The 14,268-nt window shown below is 32.7% G+C and overlaps 1 protein-coding gene across 7 annotated transcripts in view; it reads left to right on the top strand.

Moving 5' to 3' along the window:
- DENND4A (DENN domain containing 4A) overlaps positions 1-14,268 on the top strand; it is a 129,355-nt gene that overhangs the window by 54,740 nt on the left and 60,347 nt on the right. For all 7 annotated transcript variants that reach the window (XM_059372296.1, XM_059372302.1, XM_059372301.1 and 4 more), the window contains exons 5-11: positions 6,051-6,120; positions 6,680-6,849; positions 7,621-7,862; positions 8,631-8,697; positions 10,174-10,232; positions 12,190-12,334; positions 12,616-12,791. In XM_059372296.1, coding sequence (XP_059228279.1) covers positions 6,051-6,120; positions 6,680-6,849; positions 7,621-7,862; positions 8,631-8,697; positions 10,174-10,232; positions 12,190-12,334; positions 12,616-12,791 — 929 coding nt within the window. The remainder of the gene's footprint in view (positions 1-6,050; positions 6,121-6,679; positions 6,850-7,620; positions 7,863-8,630; positions 8,698-10,173; positions 10,233-12,189; positions 12,335-12,615; positions 12,792-14,268) is intronic.

Raw genomic sequence — 14,268 nt, 5'->3', positions numbered from 1 at the left:
TCCCTCTCTCTCTCTCCAATAAACAAATGAAATCTTTGAGGGGAGGAAAAAAAAAAGGTTAAACCAATTTATATCCTACTAACAAAATATAATAAAAGTTTGGGTTTTTAAAAAAAATAACTGTCAACAGTTGGATTTTTTAACCACAGATTTTTGAACTTAATTTTTATTTATTTATTTATTTATTCATTCATTCATTCATTTATTTTTTTTTTTATTATGTTCAGTTAGCCAGCATAAGCACTGGGTGTTATACACAACTAATGAGTCATTGAATGCTACTTCAAACTTTATTTCTTAATGATCCTAGAGCAGATATGTCCTGTTATAACCATGTAAATGAATACTTTGCTAAGTTTTAAAAGATTTATACATATCTCATTTATTAAGTTTTATGGGAAGCAGATTTTTTTAAATTATTATTTATTTTCTCTTCTGTTAAACAAGCAGCATTAGAAATACCGAAGGTTTAGATAAAGCTAGAAGAGGAAGAACTGAAATGTATTGACATGTGGCTGGATACAGTGCAGATTTTGTAACCCTGAAAAATGTTTTGAACTCCCTCAGTAAGATAGTAAAGTAGATTTGTGTTGTAGTGGTTAAGGTCAGTATGGCCAAGTGGTTCAGAGTACAGACTCTGGAGCCAGAGTGTCTGAATATGCATCCTAATTCTGATATTTACTGGCTCTGTGACCTTGGGTAAGTAACTTAGTCTCTCTATGCATCAATTTCACAATTGTAAAATGAGGTTAATATCATCTAACTCATAAGGTATTGTGATAATTACATGAATTTAGAATTGTGTCCCAGTACATATACGAAAGTACTAAATGTGTGTTATCATGTTATCTGTAAGCATCTTCCAATTCCAGATTTTCTTTAAGAAAAATCTGCAACTTTACGTAGCAGCAGTATTTATGTAAAATCTTTAAATAGAGGGATGCCTGAGTGGCTCAGCTGGTTAAGCATCTGCCTTCTGCACAGGTCATGATCCTAGAGTCCCAGGATCAAGTCCCAGGAACTCCCTGCTCAGCGGGGAGTCTGATTCTCTCTCTGCTCCTCACCCCACTTGAGCTCTCTGTCTCACTGTCTTTCTTTTTGTCTCTCAAATAATAAAGTCCTAAATAAAGTCTTTAAATAGGTAATTCAAAAAATGGATATTTGACCGTATCTAACTTGTATCCTAAACAAATTACCTGCAGCAGTGTGACTCCTAATTGGGTGACCATTTTTTGTCAATAGCCATTCACATATAAAATGCCCCATCCTTTCATGCCATCCTTCCATCGTATTTTGGTTTGGTGATGACAGGTGAGAGTTGGAGAAAGTATGCTGGAGAAAAAAGATCATGGTAGCAAACAAGAGTTTTACAGGCCTTATGTGTTACTGAGAGTGATGGCAAGAAGGGCTTTTGAACTTCCATGATGTGATGTCCATCTTATCATTTTAGATTTGATCTGGTATTTTAGCAATATTGTGCAGGCTCACAGGTACTTCCCACTTCCCCATTGGTGAATTTTCCATTTATTTTGTGGATGTGTTCGTTTTTGATTCAAAGTAAATCGACAGTGTCATCAGAACCATTTCCAGGTTTTATTAGTTAATCAGTGTGTTCAAGGTAGAGTTACTGCATTGAAACTGAAACCAGAGATAGGAGTTTCTGTTTTTCCTTATCCTGAAACATTGGTCCCAGTATTGTCAGAGAGCATTTATTCTCTCCTAAAAGAAGAAAGAGGAATGTAACATCATGTGAACAGAAATAGTCTCCATCTAAACTATTGGATTTGAACTCCAGATTATGTGTAACAATTTAGGATAGCATCTGGTACACAGTAAGTGCTATATAAATGGTAGTTATACATTTGGTTAACTCTGCTTCAACAGTCCCTATTATGTGTATTTAATGTCTGAAGGAAAACTTTTCTTTTTCTCAGTTGTATTGAAATATAATTGACATTCAGCAGAGAAGAGTTTTGTTGTTGTTGTTGTTGTTATTTTTTAATTTTATTTTTGCCCAGTGTTTAAGCTCTTCCTAAATTTTTAAAGAAATTTTACAGGAATAAAATCCTCTTAAAATTTTTTTTTCTTATTCTTAAATCTAGTGTCGGTCCTGAAAATAGGGAAGTGTGCCTGCTCTTAGCAATAAATGTCTTTTTTAAGTGATGGGTTGTGGTTTATATCTATTAACAATCTTTGTTTCCATCAACTATAAGGTAATAAAAAGCAAATTTTGTTCTTTGGAGCAGATATATAATGACTTCTTACTCTTTCAGAAAATTTAAAATAGGCATGCAATATAGGAAACTTATGTTCATATCTAATGTATATATAAAGAATCAGGAAATGGTTGGGATTAAATTATTGATGTGTTGATAATACCCAGCAATAGTTATGTAGCTGACTCTTGTTTTTGAAGATTGGGTAGCTTGAGTGAAAGTCATCTACTAGGTTTCTAAACCAGGGAAATAAAGAAAAACCAATCTAATGGACATGAGATCTATGTTGAAACTTTCTTCAAATCCTGCATGATTTGTGTATCAGTCTTACAGCTTTGGCCTCAAAAAGAATCTCCCCCACCCTCCCATTAAGCTTATAGAAGCTTATAGAAAGAGTTTTCAAGAATTATTAGTTTTTAAACTTTGGACTGTAAGCCTTAAATGACTTGAACTTTGAATGATTTAGAGTAGAAGTATATTTTAGAGCCAAAAGAGAACTTAAAAGGTGTTTCAAAAATGCTAGTCAGGTGCTTTGATTCACAAAGCTAATTTTTGGCAAATTTGGGACCATCTGGCAAATTTTTGACTCACTGAGAGTATTTTTTAATACTCTATCCAAATGGTTCTTGTTTTACAACCTTTTATGAATGTCTGTATTTTAAAAAGTAGAATTATAGGGATGCCTGGGTGTCTTAGTCGGTTAAGTGTCTACCTTCAGCTCAGGTCATGATCCCAGGGTCCTGGGATCGAGTCCCACATCAGGCTCCTTGCTCACTAGGAGCCCTGCTTCTCATCTCTCAGCTGCTTCCCCTGCTTGTGTTTGTGCGCTCTTACTCTCTTTCTACCTGACAAATAAATAAAATCTTTTTTTAAAAAAAGAGTAGAGTTATTAACTAAGTAATTAAATCATGTACCTAATTCCCTCCGTCACAAAAAAAGGTATCTGAAACAATGTTTTTGTCATGTAAACCACAATATGGGTAATTTATTTAGAAGTTAAACATTTCTAGAATAGTGATTCCTCCTACTTTCTTTTTCACTGAACTGTGTATGCAAAAAAAAAACTTCAGAAAACCCTCTTTTAGTATGGTTCTTTTCCTTTGGAACTCCATATCTTTTACTGTCATTTTTAAGTCCGTTTTTTATTTTAGAATGTTCCTCTTGGTTTCTACCATATCCAAATGGTCATGTAGTTCCTTTCTGATCATCACAAAGGTTATCATTGAGGGCTTTTTGTTATCTTTACAAATTGGCTATTGAGAACTGGAGTTAGGACCTATCAGTAGAAGGTCTTTTATTTATATGTTTGTACATACCTTCAGAAACTGTAAGTCTAGTTTACCTACATTCATAATATCCACTTGACTTCTATATACATCCATTCTTTTTTTTTTTTTTTAAGATTTATTTATTTGAAAGAGTGTGTGTGCAAGCAGGGGGAGGGGCGAAGAGAGAGGGAGAGAGAATCTCATGCAAACCCTGTGCTGAGTGTGGAGCCTGACATGGGGCTCGATCCCATGACCCTGAGATCATGACTTGAGCCAAAAACAAGAGTCAATGCCTCAACTGGCTAAGCCACCCAGGTGCCTATATATATCCATTCTTTGATGCAAAAGTATTAAAACATTTATCAAAACAAAATGCCAACATAGCAATGAGCATAATTTAATGTCCTAAGCATAATTTAACATACTAGTTTGCTGGAGACCCTTGAAAAATGTTTAACAAGAAAAATTTCTAGATGAGGAGTCAACATACTGCTTCATTGTTTATAATAACCCCTCCTCCCCAAAAGGAAATAATCCAAGTGTCTGTCAGTATAGGAATGACTGTGGTGGTTTATTTATTAATGAAATAATACCCAGCAGTTCAGATGAAGAAATTAGATCTCTATAACTTTACTAATTATTAAAAACATACTAAAGAGCTTTTTTAAAAATGCAAGCTCTAAAAGCATATATTCAGCATCTCACCATTTATGTTAGATTATAAAGTATACAAAAGAATAATATATATATTTACAGATGTGTGGTAGAAAGTTTTTGAATGCATATGAATGAAATGCACTAACCTCAAGCTAGTAGTTAACTCTGGAGGACAGAAAGGGGTGGAAGACAAGGCTTTAGCTAAACCTATAATTTTTTTCTTTATGAATTAAAACATTTGAAGCAAATATATTAAATTATTAACATATTTTGTTTAATCTAGGATGATTATATAGGTGTTTGTTTTAACAGTCGCTTAGTAATTAAAAATATTTCTTGGGGTGCCTGGGTGGCTCAGGCAGTTAAGCATCCAACTCTTGATTTCTGCTCAGGTTGTGATCTTAGGGTTGTAGGTCAAGCCCTGTATCCGGCTCTACACGTAGCTTTAGATTTCCTCTCTCTTCTTCCTCTGCCCCTCCCCATGCACATTTGCTCGCTCTGTCTCTCTCTCTAAAATCTTTTTAATAAGATTTCTTAAAGTAAGTTATTTTCCTCTATATATTGTCTTCGGTGCTGTGAATCTGTCCCCACACATTGGCTTTAGGGGCACGCCATCATGTGTGCACCAACACCTCCTTTCACTTTCATTCAACAAATATTTTTTAAACATTTCTACGTAATAGGCACTGTTTTCAGTACTACAGATAGAGCAATGAACAAAATAAAGCCTTTACCATCATGGAACCTATAATCTAGTGGTGGGAAGCACATAATAAGAAAATATACAATATGCCACATGGTAGTAAGTGCTATGGAGGGAAAAAAAAGCAAGATGGGATGATCAGGGGAACTGGGTAGGGTAGAGGGATGATTGCTATTGCATTAGATGATGAAGAAAGGGCTTTCTAAGGGGGGGTGAGGAGTATGCTGTGTGCATGTATCTATCACCATCTGATGTCAAGTAGTGAATCTCCCAAGTTACATCTCCATTTCAGACCTCTTGCCTTACCTGCATTTGATTCTTCACTTTGGTTGTCTAATAGATATTTCAAACCTATCATGTCTAAAAGTGAATGCCTTTTCTTCACCCCCCAGTTTCCTTTACCCACGTCTTCCCCATCTCAGCTGCGCTGGGACTAGAAATTTGAGACTCCTTTGGGAGAAGTTGTTACAGAAAACAATGGGACTGAATGTATGAGATCATTTACAGAAAGAAAAAGAGAGATCACATTCAATGATCAGGAAAAGAGAAAGGAGGAGACTGAGGAGTGGCCAGAGATTTTGGTGGGGAGGTGCCCACAGAATGTGATGCCTCAAAAGGCGAGAACATGTTTCAGGGAGTCATTAGTAGTGTCCGTATCTGCTGAGGTTAAATGAGATATAGACTAGGAAACAACTGTTAGACTTAGCATCATTAAAGTTGTTAAAGTGTTCTTTTAAGGAATGGTTAGATTAAAACTTGATTGGGAATTGATTCAGGAGAAAATGGGAAACAGGAAATGGATATAGCAAACTACAACTCTTCAATTTTGGTATAAAGAGCTGCAGAAAGATCTGGCAATATTGGAAAGAGGTTGTAGAATCCAAAGGCAGTTATACCCATGAGTAGATATTTCTTGATCATTTCTGCCCAAAGTTTGGAGTTAGAATAAAATCTAAATTGTTATGGCTTAGTTATTTTAAAGGGTCATGTTATCATTATTACAAGGGCAAAGCAACATTAAATATCACCTCGAGAGAAAAGTGGGAAAAACTGCAATAAAATGCTGGCAAAACAACCAACTAGAATTAGCTTACAGAAAACTTACTACATTTTAGTTAATGTATACTGGAGATATCAAAGAGATTTCATTTTATTAAGTTACTGCCTTTTAAAATTAAATGATATTTCCTTTTTTTTTTAATTCAGTGGGGATCTGCAGTGTACTTATGTTATAAAAAATCAGTGGCAAAGACTAACACTATATCCTACAAAGCTGGTAAGTATAATTTTTCATGGAATACTTAACATATATTATGAGGCCAGTAAACTTTAAGGAAAAAAAACCCTATCTTATGATGTGCTAGTGTCAGGACGGGGACCACAACCCATGTCTTTTTTTTTTCTTCCTGTTTTATCTTATCTTTATGTTTATTGAATACTTAATGGAAGACTCATTTTAAAGGAGCTGGGGTAACCATGCTAAATATTCAAAAAAACTAGTATATGCATATGCTTCAAGGTAGTGGGACCACAAACTGAAGTTTTAGGATTGTGTTCGTATTTGTGTATGTTGCTTCAGAATAATCTTTTCTTGTTTGTCTTACTTAGCCTTCATGGATGAAGCATGATAAATATTAATTAGTTATTATGAATATTTACAGTGTTTGAGGATTAAAATCTAGATGTATCCTACTGAAGCATTCAGTTATTTGATGAGCATATATGTAATGTAATGTTACTAAATATGTTAAATAATAAAGCGTTTTAGCATCATTCATATTATGAGCACCTAAATTCAAGAGCTGATGACTTAATATTTATTACTGTTTTTATAGGTCTAATTTGTAGATATCCTCAAGAAGATTATGAATCTTTCTCACTCCCAGAATCTGTCCCCTTATTTTGTTTACCAATGGGTGCAACTATTGAATGTTGGCCACCCAACAGCAAATACCCTCTCCCTGTGTTTTCTACATTTGTGTTAACTGGAGCCTCAGCTGAAAAGGTACTATGTGTTTTAATTAGTATTATCAAGTCTTAAGTTTTATATAATATAGGCAACAGTAGCAACAACTGGTTAAATTGAATCTATTGTACATACTTCTTCCACTTGATTAAAATAACTATATACAGAGGTAAGGGAAAAGAGAATTTTCATTCTGCCCCATACACCCCAATGCTTTTTTGTGAATATGGTGAAAGATTTTTTCATCATCAGATGATGGTCCTTTACTGCTTCACTTTCTGTGATAAAGTTTTGAGAGTAATACAAAAGACATTATTAAGTATGCAAAACTATTTGGAATTATAGACTATTACAGTTGGAAACGACTATGGAAATCATCTATTCTAATATCCTCATTTTATAGATTGCAAAACTGAGGTCCAGAGAAATTTAATGAATCGCCTGAAGCTGGAATATATATTCCCTTATCTGACATTCTGTCCCACTGTCTACTAAATAATTATTTTCAGTTACTTTCTTATAGAGAATATTGATAAGTTGCTTTCACTCTTCAGAAAACAAACTCAATTTAATTAAAGAGAGTAGCACTGTGAAGTTGTGTGTGTGTGTGTGTGTTAATGTACTTCAAGAAAGCAACAGTGATGTTTGCTCATTGCTGTGTTCCTGGTACCTGGCACCTTGCCTGGCTCTCGGGCATATAAATGGCTCATAATGGTCTAGCTTATAATGGCTCATGCATTACATATTTAATGATGTGATTTGAATAAATGATATAAGGAGTATTTATTAAATATATTACTTGTTTTCCAGGTCTATGGTGCTGCTATTCAGTTTTATGAACCATACTCTGAGGAAAATCTTACAGAAAAACAGAGACTTCTTTTGGGTTTAGCATCATCAGCAGATGGGAAATCTGATAGTTCCAAAACAATTCACACTAATAAATGCATCTGTCTTCTTTCTCACTGGCCTTTTTTTGATGCATTCAGGAAGTTTTTGACTTTTCTGTATCGTTATTCTATCTCTGGACCTCACGTTCTTCCAATTGAGAAGTAAGTTAGAGAAGTATTCTTCAGTCAAAATTTGGTAGATCTTTCCATTATGTGTGGTATGTTTGTAATGGTAATTCAGTACATTTTATGTGGAAACTAGGTTTTTCAAGAGTTATTTGGAAAAAAAAGTTTGGTTATTTCAATCAGGTAGTATTTCTCTGTTATACTTTTATAGTCATGGTACTTTATTTTCATTTTGTTTTAAAGTTTACTTATATATTTAGTGATCTCTGCACCCAACATGGGGCTCAAACTCCTGACCCTGAGATTCAGACTGAGCCAGCCAGGTGTCCCACATCATGTTATTTTAAATGATTTTATCTCTTAACAAAATCAAATGAATGTTTCATTTTTGATGCTCTTGCGACGTTTGGAGAACCTAATTGGCATTTTTTAATTAGGATCTTAGGATTTTTTTATTAGTTTTGTAATTCTTATTTTTCAAATAATTTGGGTTTATTATGAACTTTTAAAAATATTCCCTATCTTTAGATATCATGAATTTAAAGGAAAATTAGATAAACACATTCTTTATTCTATTGAATAATGTTTTATGCAGTAAAATTTGTTGCAAGTGAGATCTAAATATCTTCATTGTCTATTTGATTATTGTTTATACCATCTGTTACTTAAACTCTTGTATCCTAAAGCAAGGAATTTCGAAGTACACAGAACATTTGACTCAACTCAGACTTGTGACATGTTGACCTTTATAGTATATGGTATTCACTTTGGAATCAATTGGGTTCTTGTCTGTTTGTTTTTAAGGCATATTTCTCATTTTATGCATAAAGTTCCTTTTCCATCTCCTCAGAGACCACGAATTTTAGTCCAGGTAAGATTTTCTTGATTTAAGTGCCCTATTAAATCATTATTGGCTCTGTCAAAATGTACCATAAGAATAACAATTATAAATGGAGGAAAAGAACAAATATTATCTAAAGAATCAGATAGTAGTTCATGTTGGAATTTGGGCCCTTAGTGTTTTATTAACTGCCTCCTCGGCAGACATCGAATGTTTCCCCTGAGATAAAAGTTCGAAGAGTTAAAGCAGTTGGCAGTAGACATTTTGAACATACAAAAAGGAATTTCTTTCCCCTAACCTTTGGCATATATTCCTGAAGTTAAATATATTAGAGTAGATATAAGGAAAAGTTGTATGTTTCATATATATTATGTAGGAAGGAAGGTTCATAGCTTTGTGATGGGAAAGTTCAAAATGAACATAAATTGTTTTCCCTATAGCTTGTCCCAAATGACTGTATCTTTGCTCTTTTGTTTACATTTCTTTTTTTGTTTGTGCTCTTGATCTGTAAGATGTCTGCTTATTTAATCACCATTTACAAAGCAATTTCTATAAAGAAAATATTATTATGTGTTATCACTATATGTGCTTTACTGTATTTATCACAGCCCTTAATGGAGGTGGGGTATCATTCAAAATTACAAGTATTTGGCAAATAGGTATTTAGAGATTTGTGGAAATATGCCTAAATATGCATAAATTTTAAAATGAAGATAAAACAATTGTACTATTGATACAGATAAAATGTCTAGAAAAAATATCATTTTTATAATCTTCATAATCAGTTTGTATATCCACATGTCTTCTTGGTATTTAGTGCCAGAATATATGTATGTGTGTGTGTGTGTGTATGTGTGTATGTATGTATATGTATATGTGAATGTGTGTGTGTGTGTGTGTGTATATGTATATGTGAATGACTCAGTTTGAATACACATAAAAGATTTGTTTTATGACAGAAGGTGGTAACTCTTTTTTCTGTTGAGGACCAAACAGTAAATATTTTAGTCTTTATAGGCCATGCTATCTCTGTCAAAACTACTCAGCTCCTACTGTGAAAAAACAGCTATAGATCATACCTAAACAAATGAGCAGTGCTACTGTTCTAATAAAACTTTATTTGTAAAAACAGGTGGTCTAAAACAAACAAACAAACAAACAAACAAAAAACCAGGTGGCCTGTGGATTTGCCCTGGAGGCCATAGGGTTGCTAACCCTGATTTTGTGGTATTAAATGAATAATTTGGTCTTTCAATAAAATTTTATTAAATTTGCATTAGGGGAAAAGAGAATTCAGAATAGGAAAAGTTAGTAGTTAGAAGAGGTCAGTGGTTAGGAAATGCTTTTCAGGATCTTAATAAGTGACATAAACAGTTCATATACTGGTTAATGTATATATTGAAACTTCGTGGACATCATTATTAGCCTACTTTTTTTTTTTTTACCAGAAAGTATTTTAAAGCTCATCTTTATATTTCAAACACTTTATTGTAAATTTTCTTCTAGTTATCACCACATGATAATCTGATTCTCAGTCAACCTGTTTCTTCACCTCTTCCACTAAGGCAAGTAAAACTTCCTTTTTACTTGTGTTTCTTCAAATCTAGTGTGAGCTAAAGTGACATTCAAATATTTTTTTTTCCCTAGGTAAAATTTCAGATACTGATAGAAATACTTCTCATTTAACTGTTTCTTACCTAAATTCCTTTTACTTAAAGGAAAAAGAAAAACCTTTATAATAGTTTGGTATTTTTATGTATCCATTATTTATCAAGTACTTACTGTTACATAAATAGGTATATATGTATATAGAATTTGAGTATGAAAAGAGTTATTTTTAGCTTTAAATATCTTCTGAAGAGCATTCAAATGCAATTAATTTTAAATTTAATCCACAAATAAAAAAGATACTCCTAAATACTAACCATGGAATAAAACAAGGTATTTCCTCACTCAGAAGTTAAGAGAAATTATGAAATATATTTTCAAAAGTATCACTTCCTGAAATGTAATTAGCTATGTAATTTTCTAGCAGAGAAATAGTTACGATATAATTAAGTTATTTTGTAGCACGTACCTAAGGGAGACCAGCTGCCATCTTTGACATTAATTTTGTAAGAATTGCAGGTTATTTCATCACTAGGTCTTGGTCCAGAGTGAGCAGTGTTTTCTTAACCTTTGTTTGAGCTGAAATAAACTAAAATACTGACTGACTGAGACTTTAAATAAAATGATCCTAAATTACCCAAGACAATTTTTTTTTAGAACAGCGTTATCAATATGATTCACATGCCATATAATTCACCCAGTTAAATTGTACGATTCAGTGGTTATATTCACTCTGTAAGTATAGAGATTTAGAGAGGTCATTATAATCAATTTTAAACCATTTGCGTCACTCTAAAGGAGAACCCCTGTGCCCTTTCAGTTACCTTCCCTCCCATTTCTCCCATTTCTACACGCACAAACACACACACATACACATACACACTCCCCAGCCCAGGGCAACCATGAATCTTTCTGTCTCTACAGATTCAACCAGATTTGCCTATTCTGGATATTTCATATAAATGGAATCATATAATAAGTGAGCTTTTGGTTTTAGCTTCTTTCACATATAATAAATTGTCCAAAATTCATCCATGTTGTATCATCATTACTTTATTCCTTTCTGTTTCCAACAAATATACCATTATATAGATAGACCACATTTTAGTTATTCATTTATCAGTTGATGGACATTTGGCTTGTTTCTGCTTTTTGGCTATAATAAATAATGCTGCTCTGAACATGCACAGAGTTTTAGTGGACATGTTTGCATTTCTTCAAGAGACTTGTTATCAGTTCTGCTTTATTTAAAAAACGTTAATTTGGTGAAGCCAGTTATTTAGCATTATAAGGGCAACATACTGATTGGCTTACTGAATTACTTACTTTGTCAGTTCAGTATTTATTATCACACAGAATGTCTCAGTTTAGGTTATTTATTTGCTTTTTATGTGTATACCATTGCTCGACTTGGTAGCTGTCGATATCACATTATTCTTACCATTATATCACCAAAGATAGTCCATTTGTAAATCCAAATTTTAATAGGCATATTTACCTTAAGAGAAGTAGACCTGTAAGTCATGCATTTTTCTGATAATCTCCATGAAAGATGAGCCACTAAAAAACAAACTTCCATAAAACAAATATGCTTTCAACCAAAATATCCCTCTTATAGATTGAATTCTTTACTTGGACATTATCTGCATAACAGATCTTTTTTGAAAAGAAAAAAAACTTTTCATTTTCTATATTGAATACAATGTACAATAATTAAATAATTCTGAAACCTCAGAAAACTTCATTATTTTCATAATGTGTTTCTGGTGACATTTTTTCACACATAAGGGAGCAGTCACATTTAAAGTTGAATAAATAATATAATCCTATACTAATCATGACCTTTTTTCACTATTTTGGATAATGAGGTATTTGAATTTTTTTTTAATTGTGTATTTTTGTTTGGATTGACAGTGGTGGCAAGTTTTCAACACTACTTCAAAATTTAGGTCCTGAAAATGCTGTGACACTACTGGTGTTTGCAGTAACAGAACATAAGATTCTCATCCATTCCTTAAGGCCTTCCGTGCTTACTAGTGTGACAGAAGCATTAGTGTCTGTGAGTATCAAAGTTCTTATTGGCAATCAATTTCATTCTAGACCTAATTTATTTATTTAATTTAAAGCTACTTTGAGACTTAGCTAAAATTCAGGGAGTAATGAATTTTTATGTTGTGAAAAAATGTTAATTTTCTGACCATTAATATTATAATTATTTTATTTGTTATCAAATGCTAGACTTCAGGTATGTATATTTAAAAGACAGTTTTTTGTGTATGCTGATAAATTATGCTTCATTGTCAAACAGCTGAATATTCTCCTGTCTTTTATTTATCCAAGATGATTTTCCCTTTCCACTGGCCATGCCCGTATGTTCCTCTCTGCCCATTGGCTTTAGCAGATGTCTTGAGTGCACCATGTCCATTCATAGTAGGAATTGATTCAAGATACTTTGATCTCTATGATCCTCCACCAGATGTTAGTTGTGTTGACCTAGATACCAACACCATTTCTCAGTAAGTACATTGTAGTGATTCTATACCAAATCAATTACAACTTCATAGTGTACGTATGTAATTGTATATTTTTTGAATGCTAATTAGAATTCTTTTGAGCTATATTGTAACCAAAGATGGTTATTACCATCTTTGAATCAACTCATACTATTCTTTTTTTTCCCAGATTTTATTTATTTTAGAGAGAGAGAATGAGAGTGTGAGAACTGGGGAAGGGACAGGAGTAGAAGGAGAGAATCTCAAGCAGACTCCATGCTGAACCCAGAGCCCAGCATGGAGCTGGATCTTACCACCCTGCGATCATGACCTGAACCAAAATCAAGAGTCACATACTTAACCAACTGAACCACCCAGACTCCCCCAACTTGTACTGTTCAGTGGGATAGATTAGGGTATTAGGTTTTACTGTAAAGAAAATATATATTTAATCCTCAGATCTTTAAATATTTAAGAAACATTATTATAATCTTATACTTAGAAATTTAGCAGAAGTGAAATTGAGCTTAAAAACAGAAGAATTTATTTTCCATTTTCCAGATAAGTATGGGTAAAATCACAAATTGAATTGGAGTACTATAACCTGATATTTCAATTCTATTTCTAAGTCTTGTGTAATACTATTAGAATGCTAAAACTTCAAGAAAAATTTATATACTGCTTTAAATTTTTAAAATAACTTTTAAATTATACATGATTTTATCACCTTTATACTTTAGGAATATTAGGACTTTGTAAGTTTCCTTTTTTATTGGAATAATATTTAAGTTGTAACTACTGGAGCTCTATTTTTATAGTTTTTTTTTTTTAATAATTCAGTTGTTCTCTTGTACCCTTTATTTTCAATTTAATCATACTTAGGCTATTCAGGGAAGAGGAAATTGATGCAATGACCACATTGCATTCACAGGACATACTTAAAATAACTATGAGTTAGTCTATCAGTAAAGCCCAAAAGCTGGTGCACCTTTTACAACTTAAATATGTGTATGTGCAATAGGTTTTACTCCATTTTTAATAAGCAAGCATATTTCATATTAAAGCCTTTTGATTTAATTCTATAATCATATGTTAATTCTAATCTTGTATGTTGAAACCTCAAGTGCCTAAACCACTAGAAAAAAATGGCTTTTTATTATAGGAAAAATAATATATAATATAAAAAAATGTAAAATGATAAATAATATATTATAGCAAGAGAATACTTTTCTGTTATAAAGCATATACACTATCAAAAATTTTTTTTCAGACAACGCTTAACCAAGAAAATATGGAATATACTTTATGCATAAAAGCCACTTTTTTTTTTTTAATTTTTTATTTTTTATAAACATATATTTTTATCCCCAGGGGTACAGGTCTGTGAATCACCAGGTTTACACACTTCACAGCACTCACCAAATCACATACCCTCCCCAATGTCCATAATCCCACCCCCTTCTCCCAAACCCCTATCTTTTTTTTTTTTTTAAAGAGCTAT

Source organism: Mustela nigripes, chromosome 13 (genome assembly GCF_022355385.1).
Source record: "Mustela nigripes isolate SB6536 chromosome 13, MUSNIG.SB6536, whole genome shotgun sequence".
Taxonomy (NCBI): domain Eukaryota; kingdom Metazoa; phylum Chordata; class Mammalia; order Carnivora; family Mustelidae; genus Mustela; species Mustela nigripes.
This window is presented reverse-complemented; position numbering and strand designations above follow the sequence as displayed.